The sequence below is a fragment of the Sminthopsis crassicaudata genome, chromosome 3 (genome assembly GCF_048593235.1).
Source record: "Sminthopsis crassicaudata isolate SCR6 chromosome 3, ASM4859323v1, whole genome shotgun sequence".
Taxonomy (NCBI): domain Eukaryota; kingdom Metazoa; phylum Chordata; class Mammalia; order Dasyuromorphia; family Dasyuridae; genus Sminthopsis; species Sminthopsis crassicaudata.
In genome coordinates, this window is record NC_133619.1 from 153,599,858 (window position 1) to 153,623,137 (window position 23,280).

Sequence of the window (23,280 nt, forward strand, 5' to 3'; positions counted from 1 at the left end):
TACAAATTAGCAATCTTTTGAAGTATCTGACTTGATGAATTCCTAAAGGAGAACAATTGTGTTTATTGGGAAAAGGAGTTTTAGTGATAAATATTATTAAATAGATATTAAATATTAATTATTAAATTATTTAATTAAATTATTTAAAGTTATTAAATATTATTAAATAGATAAGATTAGATTGCTAATTTGATGAGGGAATTGAGGGAGATGGAATATTCCATGTTAACAAGTAATATTTTTAATCTGTTATGTTTGTAATGCTTTGTGAAGTGATGAACTTAAATGATTTAGTTTTAATTTTGCAAAGATTATGAAGTACAGTTTCTAGCCTACTTACCTATGAATTACTCTTCTGGCCAACCTCAGCCATAGACCAAAGTGTTCATATCTTTGATTTTGCCATCATACACTTATATACCATTTCTATATTTAAGAATTATGAATCTCTCTTACCCTATTATAACAATTGGCTCTTCACCTCTCCCTCTTCCTTCCCTTATAAGATCTTAAGTCTTTATTCATACTGTTTCCTCTATCTCTTGAGCTTTAATTTCTCTCCCAGTCTCTCTTCTTCTCCTTATCTTGATCCCTTGGTGAACCAATTAAATGCCACAGTTCTTTCTTGAATCTCTGCCTTCCTCATCCTTTCATCTATTACACTTCACCAAACCCCAGCTCTAATTCACTCCCACCATTTGTTGTCTTCATATAAAGGTGAAGAAAATTGCTTAACATTCTAAGTGGATCCACTACAAATTTGTTACATAACCTTAAATGGCCCCTCCCTGCTGCTTGGTAATTCTGCTAACTTTCTCTTATCAACTCAACTCTCCCATTCCCCGCAGAGGCCCTTCTGGTTGGTTGTTTTCTTTTATTCTTGAAGAGGACCAAAATGACATCACTATGTTAGAATAAGCTAGTGAGTCAGACTGAGTGATCAGACCAGTATGATCTCAGAATAGTCCTTATGAACATTTGGAATGGATTTTGTGCATCTTGCGTTTCTTGTGAGCTAATTCAATTCTGTTTTGCTCATAGAGCACAGCACCAAGTTCTAAGAGAGAATTTGAGATTGTCCTTGTATCACTTTTTCTGACCACCTTGTGAAAGCTTGCCTTGTCTGACTGACTTTGCCAAAAAGACTGTTTTATGGAGATCATCCATTTGGCATATGAATCATGTGGCCAGCTTGAATAGAGGTGTGCTCTCTGCAGTAGAATTGGGATCCTTGGCAATTCAGTTCAAGAAAGGACCTCAGTGTCTGGTACCTGATTCTGCCAGGTGATCTTCAGAATTTTGCTAAGACAATCCAAATGGAAGCGAGTCAGTTTCCTGGCATGGCACTGATAGACTGTCCAGGTTTCACAGACATACAACAATCAGGTCAACACAATGGCCTTCGTTTTGGTAGTTATGCTAATATCTCTTCTCTTCCATACTTTGCTTTGGAGCCTCCCACATATGGGGATTCCTGGAAAATATACTGCCAAAATAAGTGAACTTATTATCCACAGTGTTCAAAACTTCTCTCCTTGCTGTAACTGGTGATTTCATATATGGATAGTGTGGTGCTGGCTGATGGAGTACTTGCGTTTTCTTGGTGCTAATTGTTAGGCCAAAATTAGCACAAGCAGCAGAGAATCAGTCCATATTTTGTTGCATCTCAGCTTTGGAGGTTGCATTGAGTACACAGTCATCTGCAAATAAAAATTTATGTACCACCACTTTAATTTTGAGTTTCAACTTTTCAAGTTGAAAATTTTACCGTTAGTGCAGTAGCTGACTTTGATACCATCTGTGTTCTCATTGAAGGTTTTTGACAAGATGGCTGAAAACATGGTAAAAAGCAACGAAGCAAGCACACCATCTTATTTCACTTCATTCTGATCAGAAATCTTGAGCTCATTTTCCATTGTCCATAACCTGACAGAGTATGCCATCATGTTGATGAACTTCTCTGGATAACCAAATTTTGATATAATTTTCCATATACCCTTGATTGATACAAATGTCTTTATATAAGAGTAACAGATCTACAAATGTATATAGACTTTTGTTCTGCTCTTGGCATTTCTCTTGGAGTTGTCAGTCAGTAAGCACCATATTGATTGTTCCTCAGCCCTTCTGAAGCCACATGGGCTGTCAGGTAGATGATATTTTTCTAGGTGAAGGATCAGCCTCTTAAGGAGGACTCTAGCAAGACTCTTGCCAGCAGTGAGTTAAGGGAGAGAGAGAGAAACCTCCACTGTGATTCTTCATAGAGATAAACAATAAAGGCTTCCTTGAACTCTTGGGATATAACCTCCTCTGGTCATGTAATCTTGAAAACTTCATTCAGCTTTTGTATGAGCAATGGATCCCCTATCTTGTAAGTCTCAACTGGAATAGAATCAGCAACAGGTACTTTGATTCATGAAAATAGCCAAATGGCATTCAAAATCTCTTCTTCAGTTGGAACTTCAGCTAGGGCATGATTGATTTCAACATGAAATTAATGGTTATTGGCTTCAGCATTGATTATTGATGGTCAGTTAAGAGCACTAGGGAAGTTATCAACCCATCTCTCTAGGATCATGTTTTTATCACTAATCAATGTGGCTCTATCAGCACTGAGTAGTTGAAGTTCATTATAGGTCTTTGGCTCATACATAGCCTTCAGTGCATCATATGCTGATTTACCCTGTGGCCTTCTCATTTTTCATTTATCAGCTTTGAATTTTCCCATTATTTTCATCATCCTAGTCTTGATGTTTGTCAGTGTACTGACCTAGATGAATAAATGCAGTGCTGTATACCAAATCTCCCCTTCCATTTCTGCTTCACTGTTGCCAATTTTTTATTGGCTCAATTTACCCTCTAATTTTATAACAAACTGTTCCTCTCAGAGATTTGCCCTATCTGTTGACATTAATAATTCCGATAGTCTTTTTGCCTTGGGACCATCACATATGTTGAATGCAAATGTTCAGGTTCCAGATGATAAGTCTATGATCAGTCCAACACTGTACCACACATTGCCTTCTTCACTTTCACTGCCTGTCTGCCTTTTCTCCTTATAATTACATAGTCTGTCAAATGCCAGTGTTTGATGCAACAGTATATCCATGAAGATTTATTGTGTTTGGGTAAACAGAATAATGTTAGTGATGAGAAGTTCATGAGATGCACAAATCTTCAGTGATAAGTAAATATTGTTATTGCTATTTTCTACTCCATTCCTTCCCAAGGACTCCCTGCCATATCTGGTAGTCTGAGCCTACTGTAGCATTAAAGTCACCCAAAAATATAAGCTTGTCCTCTTTTGGAACATTGATGATAAGGGTCTCCATGTCTTCATAAAATTTTTCTTTGACCTCTTGAGGGTTTGTCATGGTGGGAGCACAGGCACTGACAATAATGGGTTGGCAATTTCCTAAAAGTAGCTATTACACTGTCATGAGTTTTTCATTCACTCCTTTTAGAAGGCCTGTGAGCTTGTTTTCTAGATTAGTTTTGATTGCAAAATATACATCAGCTTCATGGTGGTCACTCCAGAAAAATTTGTATCCTGCTCAAACTTCAGTAAGCTGGCGTTCATTTGGCAACTTGTTTCGCTCAGGGCTGCTATTTAAATATAATACCTGTTGACTTCTCTTGCAGCAAGAGTTGTTTGTCTTTCTGGTATACTGAATTTTGTGTTGTTGTTGGTGAGCAGAAACCACTTTGCAGAAGTTTTTCTGCATGTTTAGTGTTTTAACTACGGGGTGAGATCTAAGGTGGGGGAGAGGGGAGATTATCAGGCCTGGTTAGATAAGCAGACTATTTTTAGGGCAGCTTTTCTAGCCCCTCCCTGGAGGTGTGACCTTGTAGACTAGAGACTAGACTACCTTTGCACCTGCTGCTTCCTCACTAATCCATCTCCACCTAGCTTTTAGATAGGTAGATTTGGTAAAGACAAATCATACCTGTGAGTTTTGATTCATGTGTAAATTGGATTTAAGTGACTCACTCTTCTGGAGTCATCACTTCCAGTGGCAGAACAGAGTCCAAAGGACCTGTGAGGTCTCAAGTGGATTGACTTCCATGTGTTGTATGTTTACGCCTTCTACAGCATCCTTTTCACTTACCTTCCTGGCCCTTGGAATAAATTGTTCTCATTCCATCAGGGGAGCTTTTCAAATGCTTGGGGTAGACATCCCCCCAACTCAATGTAAGATTCAAGACCTCTTGATTACCCTCAGTCTGATTTAGCTTCTCTGCCAAAATGGTTTACTAGGGTATTGCTAGTGTGCTTGAAGCCACAGGTGAGAGTTAGGTGGATGAGGTGGACGCCAAAGGCAGAGAGCAACCCTGTAAAGGGCTCTGCAGCCCTTACACCAGAAGTAGTAATCTTCCCTGAACACAGCCTTCATCCTAAGCATCCCTTTTAAACATCCTTACACTCCCCCTCCTCCTCCCCCTTTCAGTTGAGGATCATCCCTCATAAAAAAATTGAGACCATTCACTGACAATTCCCTCTTTTTTTTTTTTTTTGCATAATTATTTTATTATATTGTACATTAAATCCAATATATGCACACATATTTATACAATTATCTTGCTGTACAGGAAAAATCAGATCACATCAGAAAAAGAAATGAGAAGGAAAATAAAATGTAAGCAAACAACAATAAAAAGAGTAAAAATACAATGTTGTGAACCACAGTCACTTTTTTTTAAAATTAATAATTTTTTATTTTATATATATATATATTTTTATAATATTATCCCTTGTATTCATTTTTCCAAATTATCCCCCCCTCCCTCTATTCCCTCCCCCCGATGACAGGCAATCCCATACATTTTACATGTGTTACAATATAGTCTAGGTACAATACATGTGTGTGAATATCATTTTCTTGTTGCACAATAAACTTTAGAATCCGAAGGTACATGCAACCTGGGCAGACAGATATTAGTGCTAACAATTTACATTCACTTCCCAGTGTTTCTTCTCTGGGTGTAGCTACCTCTGTCCGTCATTGATCAACTGGAAGTGAGTTGGATCTTCTTTATGTTGAAGATTTCCACTTCCATCAGAATACATCCTCATACAGCATTGTTGTTGAAGTGTACAGTGATCTTCTGGTTCTGCTCATTTCACTCAGCATCAGTTGATTTAAGTCTCTCCAGGCCTCTCTGTATTCCTCCTGCTGGTCATTTCTTACAGAGCAATAATATTCCATAACCTTCATATACCATAATTTACCCAACCATTCTCCAACCGATGGACATCCATTCATCTTCCAGTTTCTAGCCACTACGAAAAGAGCTGCCACAAACATTTTGGCACATATATGTCTCTTTCCGCTCTTTAGTATTTCTTTGGGATATAAGCCCAGTAGTAGCGCTGCTGGGTCATAGGGTATGCACAGTTTGATAACTTTTTGGGCATAGTTCCAAATTGCTCTCCAGAATGGCTGGATTCTTTCACAACTCCACCAGCAATGTATTAGTGTCCCAGTTTCCCCACATCCCCTCCAACATTCATCATTATTTGTTCCTGTCACCTTAGCCAATCTGACAGGTGTGTAGTGATATCTCAGAGTTGTCTTAATTTGCATTTCTCTAATCAGTAGTGATTTGGAACACTCTTTCATATGAGTGTATATAGTTTCAATTTCTTCCTCTTAGAATTGTCTGTTCATATCCTTTGACCATTTATCAATTGGAGAATGGTTCGGTTTCTTATAAATTAGGGTCAGTTCTCTGTATATTTTGGAAATGAGACCTTTGTCAGAACCTTTGTTTTTAAAACTATTTTCCCAATTTGTTACTTCCCTTCTAATCTTGTTTGCATTAGTATTGTTTGTACAGAAACTTTTTAGTTTGATGTAATCAAAATCTTCTATTTTGTGATCAATAATGATCTCTAGTTCTCCTCTGGTCATAAATTCCTTCCTCCTCCACAAGTCTGAGAGGTAGATTATCCTCTGTTCCTCTAATCTATTTATGATCTCATTCTTTATGCCTAAGTCATGGACCCATTTTGATCTTATCTTGGTATATGGTGTTAAGTGTGGATCCATATCTAATTTCTGCCATACCAATTTCCAGTTTTCCCAACAGTTTTTTCCGAACAATGAATTTTTATCCCTAATGTTGGTATCTTTGGGTTTGTCAAAGATTAGATTGCTATAGATGTACCCTTTTTTGTCCTTTGTATCTAATCTGTTCCACTGATCTACCGGTCTATTTCTTAGCCAATACCAAATGGTTTTGGTGACTGCTGCTATATAATATAGCTTTAGATCAGGTACACTTAGACCACCTTCCTCTGAGTTTTTTTTTCATTAGTTCCCTTGCAATTCTCGACCTTTTATTCTTCCATATGAATTTTGTTGTTATTTTTTCTAGGTCATTGAAATAGTTTCTTGGGAGTCTGATTGGTATAGCACTAAATAAATAGATTAGTTTGGGGAGTATTGTCATCTTTATTATATTCGCTCGGCCTATCCAAGAGCACTGAATGTCTTTCCAATTATTTAAATCTGACTTTATTTTTGTGGCAAGTGTTTTGTAATTTTTCTCATATAATTCCTGACTTTTCTTTGGTAGATGGATTCCCAAATACTTTATACTCTCAACATTTGTTTGGAATGGAATTTCTCTTTGTATCTCTTGCTGTTGCATTTTGTTAGTGATATATAAAAATGCTGAGGATTTATGTGGATTTATTTTGTATCCTGCCACTTTGCTGAAATTTTGAATTATTTCTAGTAGCTTTTTAGCAGAGTCTTTTGGGTTCTCTAAGTATACCATCATGTCATCTGCAAAAAGTGATAGTTTAATTTCCTCATTTGACAATTCCCTCTTGTCTGCTCTTCTCTGTCTCCTGGAACTCAAATGCCCTTTACCTGTTTCAGATGACGGAACCCCTTTACTTCTTACCAAGATATATCCTAGTAAATTGCCACATTGTCATATCCAATCCTTCCCATATTTTTAGTCTCTCTCTTCATGGTGGTTTACTTCCTACTGCCTACAAACATGTCCAAGTGTCCCCTATCCTCAAAAAACTCTTCACTTAACCCTCCATTCTCCATGGTCCTACAATCCTCTCCCCTTCCTTCCCTTCTTTCTTTCCTTGATCCCTCTCCATCTCTCCTCCCTTCCTTCCCCCTTTTCTTAACTTTCTTCTCTCTCTCTCCCTTCTTTTCCTCTTTCCTCTTTCCTTTCTTCCCTTTTTTCTTCCTCCTTCTCTCCTTCCCTTCCTCTCTCCTTTCTTCTGATTTTCTGTCTCTGTCTCTCTCCTTGTACAAAACATGGAAATGTTTTATATGATTGATTGCACATATAACAGTTCCCCCTCCACCCCACCCCCCAGGCAATTGGGGTTCAGTGACTTGCCCAGAGTCACACAGCTAGGAAGTGTTTAAGTGTCCCAGACCAGATTCCCCTCTTCCCCCCAGGCTGTGGTTAAGTGACTTGCCACAGCTAGGAAGTGTTAAGTGTCTGAAGCCAGATTTGAACTCGGGTCCTCCTGAATTCAGGGTTGGTGCTCTATCCACTGTGCCACCTAGCTGCCCCCAAAAGTTTAAAAAAAAATTTTTTTTGTCCTTGTCCAACTTTAAAAAAGAAGCCTGAAATGCTTTTTTCTTTATAACTGAGAAATATTATTTCTTGCTGGCACTGAACAAAGAAATTTTGCCAGTTTAAGTAATAGTATCATTTTAATTTTATTGACTACTTGGCTATGAACAATATTTGCCCAATTTGTTAGGGCTCTATTTCTCTAAAAATGTTTTGTAGTTGTATACATATAGAATTTATTTGTGTCTTGATAGGAGAACTCCCCAATATTTTATAAAATGCAATTTCTCTATTTCTTCTTTTGGTGGATTTTCTAAATTTCCTGGTTGTTCTTTTTTCCCCTGTCCTCTTCTTCCTCGACTTACCAGGTTTTGACATATTGAATGATTGTTAAATGGGTATTGAGTGACTATGTACCATTTGAATATCCATTTTTCTGATACTTTAAAACACTATTCCCCAGGCTTTTCTTTTTTAACTTTTTCTTTTTAACTGTATCTTTTGGAAATTTTATCCACAGCCATGGTTTCATTTAGTATCTTTATATAGATTTTTCTCACTCTGTCTCACATCTCCTTTTAGATAACCTACAAATCTACATAGATGTTTCATCAGGTCAACTTTATCATGTCTAAAACAGAATTTGTCTTCCCTCTTTAAATATATCCTTTTCCTATGCTTTCTTTTTGTTAATGACATTACTGTCTTCTTTTTATTATTACCTTGAGACATTATTAAATATATCCTACCAACTGTTTATTCTTGCATTCCACCAAATACTCTCATCTTTTTAAAAAAGAACTGCTTCTTGCCATACCTCCTTATGTCATATTAGTGAAATGATTTTTTTAAAAGGCAAACAAACGTAAAAGTTTATAATTATGCATGCAGTCTTTCATTTTATTATATGTGGTGCTATGTTCTAACCTGTTAGGAATTTCTAGAATCCTATATTCTAATTTGTTAGCCATTTCAGCTCACTTTGTATTTTCTTCAGATTTGATAATTATGCATTGATATTATCAGCTTAGTGATAGTCGGATGAGGCAGATTTGAAGAATTTGTATTGGTTTGGAAGTCAATGTATAGGCATTGAAAAGATTAGACAAGGGAATAGGATGATGATGAGTAGGATGGAAATGCCTATGATACTAGGACAGATGAAAAGGGCAAATAGATTTTCCTTCATTTTTTCTCTCAAGGGAAAAGGATTTCTGGGAGTTTGATCAGTTCTTCTGGTGGATAAATATAGATTATTTTGATACTGATGAGTTGAAGTTGAAATGCGCAGAAAATTCCCATTCCAGCTATGTCTTTAGTTAAGTAATTGATAAATATGCTACATAACACAAGGCCAAATATACATCTGTAAGGAGTTTCAGTGGAGATTCCCTTACAGTTTTTCATTGAATCATTGATGACTACAACTTAGTTATCAACCATTCTACTAGTTCTGAATTTTTGGACTCTATTCTGTTGTCTCTTCCTCATTTGCTTATTGGTTCATTTTGTTTTCAAGAATTACATGATTGAGTCAGATGCTCTGTTTATGTTTAATTTATGCTGTTTATTTGTAATTACTATTCATTTATTTGGCAAAGCGAATTATTTAATTTTTAAGGCTTATAGAATTGTTCCCATATATCATCTTTGTAAGGTTCTCACCTTACAATACAACAGGCCATTTCAATTGGAAGAGAATGTTAACTTTTTAACCCCAATCACATAAAGTGGCATCCCAGCACATATAGTGGTATCATAATTAAATCAATGGGATAAGTTTGTTTATAATTGAAATTTAAAGTTCTTATAATTTTGTTAATCTTTAATAGTTTTAGATAAACATCCATTTCATTGTTTTAAAGAAAATTTTTAATTGGAATTTTCATGTTTTAGGTTTTAGAACTTGTGTCAACTAAGATTTTTAAAAAGTTATATTTTATAGAAAGATATTTATATATTTTATGTCTTTAAAAATTATAAATTACTCATTATGTTTTAGCTCCACATGAACTTTCTGGGTACCAGTTATTTACCTTAAGGTAACAGATTAAAAACATACATATATGTATATATAAGTGTGCCTACACACATATAGCAATTTTCTTTTTTCTTTCTTTTTTTTTTTTTTTTTTTTTGGAATCCTGTTTTGCATATATATAACATAGGCACACACATACATATATACACACCGTTAATTTGCAAGAGAAAAGAAATGTAAAAGTTTCCTTCTTGGCTTACCATCCTGGCTCTTCATCAGTCATCACTCTTCCTGCATTTTGTTCTAGAGGCTCTAATTGTCTGCATTTGGCAGGTTTAACACTTCCTGACAGAGAGGCTATTAAGGGGAAGTATTCTCGCATAACTGTCACTGGCAGGAACAAAGAACCTTCAAACTCAATGTGTGGAAACCACTAACATTCTTAAATGACCCTTTTCATGCATTTTTATCCCTTCAAGCTAAATTTTGGAGAGTGCCTGGTTAGGAGAAAACAGTAAAGTGTAATAAAACAGTAAACCTTGAGGTTTGGGTTTTTTTTTTGGGGGGGGGAGTAAGTAGTTGGAGGGGGGAGAGAAGGAAAGGGAGTGGGAGGGGAAGAAAAAGGGAGCGACTGAGGCAGAGAGAAGAGAGAGAGAGAGAGAGAGAGAGAGAGAGAGAGAGAGAGAGAGAGAGAGAGAGAGAGAGAGAGAGAGAGAGTGTGTGTGTGTGTGTGTGTGTGTGTATTTATCTCTGACTTGAAAACAATTGTTATTTGGAAAATCTCATTAGCAGACCTGACTGCTTAGAGTAAAAAGACTTAAAACTGATGTTGCTTTCAGGACTGCTTTGAACTTAACAAGCACCTATTTGTGGAGCAGACTAGCTAATGAAAGGAAATTAAATTTTCTGACAACTTCCCCTGCCAGCCTCCTTATTCTTTAGTGGCTGTTATGAGGTACTGACTTTAAAGAGGATTTTGTTTTATTCATATACCTGAATAAATCAGATATGATCATTTTCTTTTGTTTTTAAAAATACAGTAAAATTTTTATGTAGTTTTTAAAGAAATGGTTTAAAAAGATCAAGTTTTCATATAATTTTCATATCTGCTCTCTAAATTTCCAGTTGGTTTTTAGACATTGTTTAATGTTTGTATATTTGAATAAATGTCATTGTTAAATTTTAACAGATTTAGAGAATTGTCAAATTTAATCCCTGATAGTATTGTTTTGAGGGTTTCTACCTTGCTTTAATGATTATCTGTCATGTTAATGTTGTCCTTATTTGATAGTATTTAATACTTGAAAATAACTATTTGCATATTATGTACTTACAAATTTTTTAACTACCAATACTTTTTTGCCCTTGAAATCAAGCCTTTCTAACAGAAAATAACTAAAAACGAGCTGTGTTTTTAAAGTTTTCACCCTTTTGATTAACTTTTTTTCCTTATCAGTATATGAAGGCCAGGTATTCACATCCTGCAATAAAAAATATACCATCTGCATCTAAAAATTCCATCTTAAAAAAAATAGGCTACAAAATAAAATAGTATGTTTTGGGAAATTGAAGAAAACGTTATTTGTATTTCAGATACCAAACAATATTTGTAGATATTAGAAACTTATATTTTTTATTTCTGGATGATGTTATGCTCCTCCCAAACAATAGAGGATCACCTCCCCCTGCTGACAGCGTTGAGGAAAACATGACCCACAATTGCCAAAAAGGACAGAAACAAGATGACTGTAGACAAGCTTTAATGATCCGATTTATGAATCATTATTGATTGTAAATTCTGCCATTAAATGCCTGGAAATATACTCAGTCATTTAGTAATTCTGGTAGTACTTCCTTGCAGCTGATTTCAAACTTCTTTGAGTTTCTCAATATAATAATGATGAGGTAGAATTTACATTCCACTTATGGTATTAATTTTACATTCCTCTGAATGAAAAGGGTCAGAAGGTTGTAAAATTGAACATTAAATGAATCTGAGGAGACAGTAGTGCAATATATGACTGCCCTAAGGACATTGTGCAATGGCTGATGGGATTAACGTTGAGTCTCATTTCCTGCTTTTACAGGATGCAGATGAAGCTGTCAGAATTGCAAGGGAAATTGGTAAGTCCTTAAATTAGCTATGGTGGGATTTGCTTGACTCTCAGCAGACTTGGTTGACTAAATTAAATATATTATAAGTAATCCCTATATAACAAATAGTGGTTTAATACTTTTAAGTTATTTTATTACTTTGAGGCTATTAATCAACCACATTTTATCAATATGCTAAGGTTGACATTTTTTTCATAAATCTAAAATATAATTATTAGAAAATTAAAAGATGAATTTTTGATATTGGATATTCTATTAATTTCTCCAGCCATAGATGAAGGACAGTCTGGGAAGAGACCATTATGATCATAATGAAAAAATAAGAATTTGAATATTATAATTTATCAGTTGACTGATTTTTAATTTTATTATTTTTAAGTTTTTTTTTTACTGAAATATCTATTACTTTACTTAATTACAGGGTCATTGAAATGAAAGGGATTTAGTTAATATTTCAAGGTATAATTCAATTTTTAACATTTCCTGAATGCACAAGGATGTATTCTCAATATCTGATGTTTTTTGTTTATTTCTTTTGTTTTTGGGTTGTTTTTTTTTTTGGTAAATAATACTGCTTAGAATACTATAATTATATTATTTGGCAAAAATATTCTCAGAAGTCCATGTGTTTGCATGTGCATAATAGTCCTTCAACTTGGGGTTGAATCTTTCCAAACACTTTTAAGTTATTATTAGATCCTTGCCTGGGATAAGACAGGGAATATAAGGTTGTTGAGCCAATTATTAGTGTACAGAAACTATCATAAGGGAATAGAATTAAGATTTTCAAGTAATTTGAAACTCTGAAATACAGATACTCTAAGAATAATAAAGATATGATTTATTAATTTCATCTCTGTTCTTTTCCTCTGTTTGGAATGTACTCAAGCCAGTAATCAAGTTGTTTTGGGAGGATAGTGCCACTTTGAGGCCAATTTGGGGAACTCTCTGACCTAATATTTACTTTTTTTTTTTTCCCTTCCTTGGAGAAAATGTACACTTTATTTGAAGAGACTGTTTAATTTATTTCTCATTAGATACCACTGCATGTTCATTCTTGCCCTTTCTCTTTTCCTTTTTTTGTATTTCCCAAGTTACTTTAAGGTAGCAGTTCTGAAACTTTCTGGTTTCAGGACCTCTTTATACTCTTAAAGATTATTAAGTATCTCCCAAAGAATCTTTACTACGTGGATGATATCTGTTAATACTTGTTGTTTTAGAAATTAAAACATTTTAATATTAAAAAAATAGTATTGATCTAACAGCCCCCCTACAAGTCATTGGATCACACTTGGAGACCTGTTGCATAAAGGAAAGCATGTCCCATGCTTGTTTTATTCTTTTTTATTTATTTGTGGACCAAAAAAAGAAAAATTATGTCTCTTAATTGCGAGAATAATGGTAATGGTGATATTTTCTTTATATTAGGCAATAGAAAAGCTGCAAGTTTTGAAGTAAAATTAGACATGATAAAACAGTATTTCTTATCAATCCATGAGATTATCCTTGAAGACCCCTTCAAGATCTAAGTCACTATTTTGCTGTTTATTTTTCTCTAAGAAACATTCCAAGTAAATAAAAGAGAAGTTTTTTATTCAAATATTTATATTTGAAAAAATTTATGTGTATATATTTAATATAAAAATAATTTATTTTATTTGATCCTTAAATTTCAAAGCACTACTTCTTACTATTTTATTTCACTGCATTTATGGGTTAAATAAGTCTTTGTGATCTAGCTCAGAATTCTAAGAAACTAAGCAAAACTAAATTATAATATTGCTTCTATGAGAGAATGTTTTTTGAGTTCCAGACAATTTATATACTTTTGGAATACTCTACTTCATTGAGCCAGGGTAGTGTAGAGGGAAGAATATTGGGATCTGGTTCCTTTTTCTGATGTTTACTACTGATTTGACTTTGAATTCGTCTTTAACCTTTGGTTCTATACTTCCTCATGTTTAAAATGGGGAAATGGGATTAAATTACTTAAATTAAAGTTCCTTCCACATCTAAATCAGATATACTGTAATGCTAAATTAGGTACCAGTTTAGTATCAGATCTATTAACATTTTATCTCTTTTTTCTTCATGTATTTTTTCCTCCTCTTATTGCTTGGAGATTTTTCTTCTAAACTTAACTGTGGCTAGTAGACAGTTAAAATGTAAAAGTTATTGGCTTGCTTGTCAAATAAAGCCAAAGAGGTGGTAGAATGCATTGGAAAGAACACTAGACTTCCAAGTCTACAGATGTTGGTTCCAGTTCAGAGTGAGTCCCTTACTAGTCCTACAACATTGTCAAGTTTTTGAATCTCATGAGAGAGAGATAGTAACACTTTCATTGTTCACCTACCTTAGAAAGCTGTTGTAAAATTCAAATGTCATCTGGTAAACTAAACTTAATAATACTTTGCATTACTTACACAGTGAAAAGTTGAAATGAGGGAGGCAATATTCACAACACGAAATGTTAGTTATTGTTGTTAGTAAGTATTCCAGCACTTATCCTGTTTTCCTTTGTCCTTTTCTTCTTCCTCTAGCTTGGGGAAAAGGTAGGAGGAAAACAGATGGTAGAGTGTACCATGAGAGGCAGCTGAGTAGGAGTAAAGGAGTAAGAGCTAACTTTTTTTCTTCTCCATTCATTAACAAACAGCCCTTTTCTTTTAGGAAACAAATGAATAAGCTGGAGTTATCATAGCTGTTCAGTGTTTAATTTTACATCTAAATTTCATAATTATATATACTATATATAGTATAAGTAAGGGTAGCTGAAATTCTGAATATAAATTCAAATTTTGTTAGGGGTATTTCTGATGCCAGTACCCTATTTATTACTTTAGATTTGTTGTTGACACAAAATGAGGTATTTGAAGATCTTTCAACAGTTAACAAAAAGAGGTTTACTTAGTCCTAATGTAGCAAGAGATCCTATGATACTTAATTTTGGTGGACACAACTTTCTTTACCTTCAAACATGTATCTGGACAATAGGACTGAGTATAGTTATTTGAGTCTTTAAAAATCTATTAAGCCTGAAAGTTACAGATCCCATATGGGTGGGTCTTTTATGCCTTTCAATGAACAGGAAGCCATATCAGTGCAACCAGTGGCCACCTAGAAACTATGTCCAGGAAGGCACAACATGAGCCTTTTTTTTTTGAAAGAGAAGGGAGGAATCAAATCTTGGAGTTTTCATTTTTTATGAAAATCTACTGTAAGCCATATTAATTGTATCTCACAACCTTTCAGTCACTTTCAAATCAGGTTTAGATTTATGTTTTCTATCTCACAAGGAAAATATGCTGAGAGCTTGATTTGGCAACCTTCTCATACTTTAAACATCTAGGAATTACTGAAGTAAGATATAGCATTGTGATACTTTTCAAGCAGTGAAAGCTGTCCAGTTCTGTGAGGGTTTTCATAATTTTGAAGGATCATAGTATATTGCTGTATTAATTATATAGAGGAAGTTGAATGCAGTAATGGAGTTGTCCACCAGGTGGTGTATTTTGTGGGCTCTTGACTTTATGGTTTCCTTCATTTTGCTATTGGAAGTTTGGAATATTCTTCCTAAAAGGCTACACATTCACATTGCATCCCTTTGAGATGCTTAGTCTCAAGATAGTAGAGTTCTTCCTCCATTGCCAAACCTACAGCTTTCTAAGCAGTATTAAGCAATTTGGTTCTGCCACTGTTAATCAGATCCCAACTTAATTTAGGGGAGGAAATATGATTATTTTTTATTTTTTTTATTCCCTTGTATTCATTTTTCCAAATTATCCCCCCCTCCACTCCCTCCCCTAGATGACAGGCAATCCCATACATTTTACATGTGTTACAGTATAACTTAGATATAATATATGTGTGTAAATCCCATTTTCTTGTTGCACAATAAGCATTAGATTCCGAAGGTATAAGTAACCTGGATAGACAGTAGTGCTAACAATTTACATTCGCTTCCCAGTGTTCCTTCTCTGGGTGTAGTTATTTCTGTCCATCATTGATCAGCTGGAAATGAGTTGGATCTTCTTTATGTTGAAGATTTCCACTTCCATCAGAATACATCCTCATACAGTATTGTTGTTGAAGTGTATAGTGATCTTCTGGTTTTATTCATTTCACTCAGCAACAGTTGATTTAAGTCTCTCCAAGCCTCTCTGTATTCCTCCTGCTGGTCATTTCTTACAGAGCAATAATATTCCATAACCTTCATATACCACAATTTACCCAACCATTCTCCAATTGATGGACGTCCATTCAACTTCCAGTTTCTAGCCACTACAAAAAGGGCTGCCACAAACATTTTGGCACATACAGGTCCCTTTCCCCTCTTTAGTAAGAAATGTGATATTTTTAAGAAAATGAAAATATGAGTTCATAAATCCACATTTAATTTATGTGGGCTCCCCCTTTTCAGTCCATGGGTGTCTGCATTCAGAATTTTAAATACTTTGCATATAGTGATTATGTAATAAGTAAAATAAAACAAAAGGAAATAGATCAAGTGCTTCTTACATGGTTTCTAGCCATCTGCAAATCTCTTTCCACTTACCCTCCACTAACCCTAAATCAGTTAGGCATTCTTTCCATATACCTCCTTGTAATTCATGGAAGAAATTAGGGAAGTATATAGTCACTTCCAATTTCAACATTGTAGACTTTTAAGAAAGGAAAGTTGGCCAACTGGTAAGAAGATTTTATCTTTCTTCTTTTTGGCTCCCCTGTTTACTGGAACTTAGAACCGCTGACATTTTAACAATTTGAGATCCTTTCTCACCTACTGTCTTCTTTGCTCCAGGAAGAAGATCTCAATGGTGAGAGTTCTGTAGGTAACAGTGTGCTGTCAGCTTCAGGATTCCATTGTTTGTGTTGTTAGTATTTTGAGGTAGGACTAGACGCTGACCACTTGCACCTTTTGCATTAATGGCTTCCTGGAAGCCACAATCCAAAGTTAGTAGATGGAGAAAGATGAAATCACTCTTGAATATTACAGTATAGGGATTATGTCTACTCAAATATATCTTGTTCAATGTCCTCAGAAAACATTTGAAGATACACAATTTCTGCTCTCCAATCTTTCTCCTAAAATAGGTTTGGGTGATAATTGCTTTTGATCCTATATTTTTAATTCTTCTTTGTGAATTCATTGTTAGATTCTTTGTCCAGAGATAAAAAAGCATTTTGCAGACTTTGCCTGAAACTCCTGTTCTACTCTCTAAGTTCTTAGCAAATTGTAATAAAATAGTAGTAAATTTCGTAAATTGAGGTAAAACTTTAGAGTGCATGTTTACACTCTAAAAATAAGGTAGTTATTTAAAAATGTCTATTTTGAATATTTAGTAGCTCACCTCTTTCAGAAAAAGAGAAAACTTCTTCATTAATCTTTTAGAAACCCATTTGATCATTGAATTTATCAGAGATCTTAAATCCTTAAAAACTGTTGATTTTTTTTCTCCCAATATTGTTGTTACTGAATTAATTGGTTTCTGCTTTACTTTGCATTTGTTCATATAAATTTTCCCAGATTTCTCCAAAATTATCTCTTTCATCAATTTTTACAGCACAGTATTCAATGGTGGAAAGGCTGGATAAATAACAATTTGTGAATGGAATATAACACTATATTGTAATAACAATAACAACAGTATTTTTACTGGGCAAATTTAAAATTGTGTTTTTTATTGTGGTGGTGTTTAGTTGTTTTTTTTTCCCCCATGCTTTTAAAAAATTTTACAGTTTGTCCATTAGCCTGAGCTTATGTATAATGTACAAAGTTTTTGAAAGTAACTACAGTTTATCTTTGATTCAATCTTGGATAAATTTTTCTCATTCTCTTTTGATAATATTTATTGTTTTTTATAACTTGGTAGAAAATATGCTTTAATATGTGGTTTTTACAAAATTACATAAGTAAAAGTCATAGCAAGAAAAAAAAATTTAAAGTGTTCTTTGAAATTTCTATTCAAAAATTAAATGCTTATTTTCACTATGTACCTATTAAATTTGTGGTCATTTGAGGTCAGGATGGTATTCCCAGGGAAGTTCTCTCTATGTTATTGCTCCTTTTCTCCCCTCATTCTTAACTTAGTGTTGTATTTCTCCTTTGATATTCTGTGTGTTCTTTACGTCTAAATTTTTTCCTGGATATGTATAATTTTTTTTTTTTTTTATCAATCTTGTTCTTTCCTAACTCTTCTTCTCCCCTTCATAAAATTATTTTTAGTCTGTTTTGTTTTAATTACTTCTTGTTTTTGTCTTTGTTTCTTTCATCTTCTTTCTCCTTGTTTTGTTGTTATCCATTCTTACATAGCTTTTTCCTTTTCCTATTGCTGTATTTTAAAAGGTCCAGCTAAAAGTCAGTAATGTAAAAACATCAGAGGCTTTTTTTGGGGGGGGGGAGGTGTAACTTCCTGTCTGGGAAAACATTCTTATCCCAATCTGTACATTGAAGTTTTAACTTGATTTCATCTTTCTGGAGCATAGTCAAGAAATCTTCAGTCAGGAATTTTCACATGCCTGTAGAAAGGGAAACAAGCAAATTAATTTAAGCAAATAAAAGTCTATATAAGCTTTTCTATTTATGCAAAAAATATTGAATTTTACTTTTTTATTCACCTGGTTTACTTGAAATCACTAACTCTTGAACCTAGCACCATATGTAGTTCTATAATTCAAATCATTGCCTTTAAATTAATGTGCATTTCCTCCTTGAAAAATATAGATCTTCCAGCTATTCTGTTAGGAACAACTGAGTATATATGTATATAGATAATTTCAGAAGAATTACTTAACTCCTCAAACTCCTATGCATATTTACTGTGTCTTAAACTATTTATTAGTTTTATAACAGTTGAATAATTTCCTTTATTCTCTCAAATTAACTTACAAGCATGCTAGAGCAATTCTATTCATGAAATGATCAAAGAAATGTTTTAAAATAATGCATCTATCTGGGGCAGCTAGTGGCACAGTGGATAGAGAACCAATATGAGTTTAAATCTGGTCATAGACACTTGACACTTCCTAGCTGTGTGACTCTGGGCAATTCACTTAACCCCATTTCCCTCAGAAAAAAAAAAAAGCATTTGTGTTATTATTTTTCTCTGCATATAGTAAAATCCCAATTTCTTATTTCAGTGCTTACTATGTGAAGGTTACAATATTAATACAAAGACAAATAATTAAATATAAAATATGAATGTTTAAATGGACATAAAATAATTAGACATAATTCATATTTCTTAGAGAATAGACTAGTTAGGGGAAATAAAGTTTACATTTTTTAAATGACTTAAAATATTTAACAATAAGACTGCCTTATGAAAGATTATGAAAAGATTTATCATTTATGGTTTTTAATATTTCCAGAGAGCTCTATCCTTAAATCTTAATTCGTTGTTTTGTTAAGTTTAGGAGTATGCAGAACTGCTTGGGCTATCTTCTTTATATCTAATCTAACTCTCATGGCAGTACAATATATTGGATCAAGTACTAGACTTTGAGTCAGAAGATCTAGATTTGAATCACATCTGTACTCCTTTATGGTCTTGATAACCCTGAATGTATCACTTTTATTTGTGAACCTCAGTTTCATCTATTAAAAAAGGAGAACAATATTTGCTTTACCCTTGTATCATTTGTCATGACGTCAATGAGATTGTATGTATACATGTAGTATTCTATATAATGTGAATATATGCACATAGATGTAATCACAAAAAGGCACACACATATCTTTATTTAGCTTTCTCTTTTCTCACAGTTCATCAATTCTATCCTACTTTAAATTTCATGATACTATTTTCTCCATTTACTGTCATGGAGAAAGTGAATGTCAAGGATGATACAGAGTTTTCAAGCATGGGAAACTGGGAGGGATGGTGGTTTCCTTGATGGTAAAAGGGAAGTTTAGAAAGGGAAGCATTTTGGAGGTTAAAGATGAGTAAAATTGTGAATATGTTGAGTTTAATATGTCTAGATGTTTCGATAGGTAGTTTGACTTAGGAGACTGGATGTCAACAAAGAGTTTAGTGCTGAACAAGTAGATCTGAGATTGATTAGCATAGAGAAAATAATGGATCAACTGATGAAATTTAATGAATTAGTAGCAAGAGAGAAGAGAGCTCTTAGGAAAGAGCTCCAGATAAAACCTAATGGGTGTGACCTGGATGGAGATCCACTAAAGTAGATGGAAGAAAAAGTAATCAGATAGGTAGATGGAGAATCAGGAGAGTTTGGTGTCCTTAAAACCTAGAGAGAAGGGAATGTCAAAGAGAAGAGAGTAATATCAAAGCTGGTAGAGAGATACAATAGGATGAAAATTGAAAGAAAGACCTGTAGATTTGGCAATTACGATATCATTAGTAACTTTGGAGTGAGAAAGCTGTTTTGGTTAAATGAGAAGAAGAAAAGGGAGAACAAGGAGAAGTAGAAGCATGTTTTGTATAGGGGCCTTTTCAAACATTTTAGCCACAAAATATAATGACCAAAAAGATATACAGTGATCTCCTGGTCCTGCTTATTTCTCTCAGCATCAGTTCATGTAAGTCTCTCCAGGCCTTTCTGAAATCATCCTCCTGATTGTCTCTTACAGAACAGTAATGTTCCATAATATTCATATACCACAATTTATTCAGCCAATCTCCAACAGATGGACATCCACGTAGTTTCCAGTTTCGGGCCTCCAGAAAGAGGGCTGCATGGCCCCAATTTTTTAAAGTAAAATAAGAGGTTGGGGGTGATGGGAGTCATGAAGGTTTTAGGATTTGGAAGACCCTCTGTAGCAAGTGGGATAGTGAATTAATTAGGCATACATAAAAGGATTGCCTTGCAGTGATGAGGGCCCAGGTGAAGTTATATAATATAAAATTGTAGTGGACTCAACCTAGGTTTTCTACATTTGTTCTGTAGCATATATGTAGAAGCAAAGGCAATGGATAGTGGCAATTATCTAAGAGTAAGGTTTCATAGGGAAGAAATTGGGAATACAATAAACAGTCAAGGATCTCAAGGCAAGATGATAGTAAAGTGGGTTTTCCAAGGGGTCAAAGATAGGGAATAGAGGAGAGTATAGTTAGTGAAAGGGATGATAGACTGACAAAGAACTGAGGGGGTTGATGAATTGGAGATCCTGCTGTCAAACTAAAATTATTTATCTCACTATCAAACTATCATAGTTTATCTTTTGTGTTTTCTTACAGTATTTTTGTTGCAACTTTTTAATATTTTAAGTGCTTATAATGCAATTTCTGACATCACTGATCTATTGAAAGTATTTTCTATAAATTATCAAATAATTTCTTTGCATTGATTCTGAATGTAAACATAAAAGTAAAAAGACATTATCATCCAAATATCCGGTCATGAAAGTAGATTCTCTATAAAATCATGAATCTCATTTCATGCTACTTGGTTTAAAAAAATATAATAAATTCTGTTTTCTACTTATATGCCCTGAGTGTAAGAAATACTAAATTCCATCCACTTTTATTTTATTTTTTCCCTTGATATCTTAAAATATTTTTTGTGCATATATTTCCCCTTCTAAGTAATAAACTTCTCGAGGGCAGGTCATTTATTGTTTTTCCTCTTTGTATCATTTGTTTCTAGCCCAGGTCTTTCTATTTTCATAATGTGATATTAATAATGTCTCCTCATTAGCAGTTTATCTATAAATTCTACAACAGATTTCAATTTAAGTTTTCCCAAATACTTTTTTGACTATTCCATCAGGCTTCCAGATAAAAACTTTAACATCTAAACGTAGCATTCAGGGTCTTCCAATCAACTTATTAAAGTCTTATAACAGAATTTTTGATACTAGGGATTTAATATGAAAAATTGTATATGGACTATCGTTTGGAAGTAGTCATTTTACTATGAATAAGAAAAGAAAAACTGCATTTCCACCTTTTTTTTTTCCCCTCCCAGTTTTTTTCCTTTGGTTTTATAAGCTGCTTTTTGTGTTTTTAACCAGTCATTTACTTCTTCCAGGTAACATTGGTTGGTTAAGCAGCTTTTGGAACTTAGATAATATAAAATATTATCTTGTCAAATTAATTATTTCTGATAGTTTTTTTTTTCTTACAAGTTTTGATACCATTAGAGAAGTCTTTTTGCTTGTTAGAAAATAGCTGGTATAAATTTATTTAAAATTTAAATATATTGTAATGCAAATTTTTTTTTGTTGTTGTTTGTTTAAAAAAAAGCTTTTAAGTAAACCAGTAATTGTCTATTAAATTATTAGACATGTGGTCAGTTGTCATGTTCATACAACCAAATGATCAAAGTCTGAACTTCTGTTCAATTGTTCCCTGCTGTTAGGCTATCCCGTTATGATCAAGGCATCAGCAGGTGGTGGTGGGAAAGGTATGCGAATCGCTTGGGATGATGAAGAGACCAGGTGAGATACTGTCTAAAATACAATCTTGCTGAAAATTATAGTTACTAGAATGTTATTAAATTGACATCCTTAAAGTTATCAAAAGTAAAATGAAGAAATTAAATAGCTATTTTCTTTAAAAAAAATCTTTTTTGGTGGAAAAAAAAGCATTCAGAAATTTTTTTCTATTGTTTTAATAGCAATTGACAGAATCTGTGATATTTGTAATAGAATTTTGCCTTTTTTTGGAATACTTTAAAAGGTTTTGTTTTCTATTCAAAAGTATCTTTCTGAGGTTTGTACCTTGGTGCTATGTTTTTAGAGAGTATCTAGTTTAATGGCTTTGTTTTACAGGTCAGTAGAGGTCAAGTTATTTTACCATGACCTCATTGCTAGTTTTAATGGTAAAGCTAGGAAAAAACCCTAAGTACCCTGAATACAAGTCCCACATTAGATTTGTGCTTTGACCAAGCTATACTTATGTTAGATGTATACCTTAGGGAGATCAGTCAAGAAATGAAAGATCTTCTATGGATAAAAATAATCTTTGCAAAAAATTTTTTTTGTGTCAAAAATGTGGAAATTAAGGAAATGCATATCAATTGGGGAAAGACTGAAGAAATTGTGATGTGTGAATGAAATGGTATTGTCCTGTAATAAATGTGGAAAAGATGATTTCAGAGAGACATGGAAAGACTCGGATAAATTGATGTTGAGTGAAATGAGCAGGACTTGAAAATTTATAACATGATTATATGAGTCTATTCTGAAAGACTTAAGAACTATGATTTTCTAAAATGATCAACAGTGATTATAGAGAACAGATAAAAAATTTTATGTCATAATAAAAATATTTATATTCAGTATAAGAAATTTATTTTTGGCTGTGATGATTGTGGGAATGTGTTTTGATTAATGATGCTTATGTGATACAAGGGTTCTCTTCCTCTTCCTCCATTCTCCCCTCCCTTTCTTCTATTATCCCTTCCTTTCTTCCCTCTTTTCTAGATGTCAAATAGTTGGGGGGGAAAACCAAAAGAAACTAAAAGCAACTTGTCAAGATGGATAAAGAAGAAAAGATCATTACATTTTTGCAATTAAAGCAATCACCGATTGCTTTGGAAAGGGTACTTACATTCAAAAAAATCCCAGTTATAATTGTAGAATTAGCAATATAATATGATGATTAAGAAAGCTGTTCTGATCTTAGACTGCATTGAAAGGCCTAGCTTGTAGGAATCATAAGGTG

The 23,280-nt window shown here is 33.8% G+C and overlaps 1 protein-coding gene across 3 annotated transcripts in view; it reads left to right on the top strand.

Moving 5' to 3' along the window:
• Window positions 1–23,280, top strand: part of PCCA (propionyl-CoA carboxylase subunit alpha) — a 423,045-nt gene that overhangs the window by 145,531 nt on the left and 254,234 nt on the right. For 2 of the 3 annotated variants that reach the window (XM_074299452.1, XM_074299451.1), the window contains exons 8-9: window positions 11,623–11,659; window positions 21,974–22,052. In XM_074299452.1, coding sequence (XP_074155553.1) covers window positions 11,623–11,659; window positions 21,974–22,052 — 116 coding nt within the window. Of the gene's footprint in view, window positions 1–11,622; window positions 11,660–21,939; window positions 22,053–23,280 lie in introns of all 3 variants that reach the window. The other variant, XM_074299450.1, reaches the window with a different exon arrangement.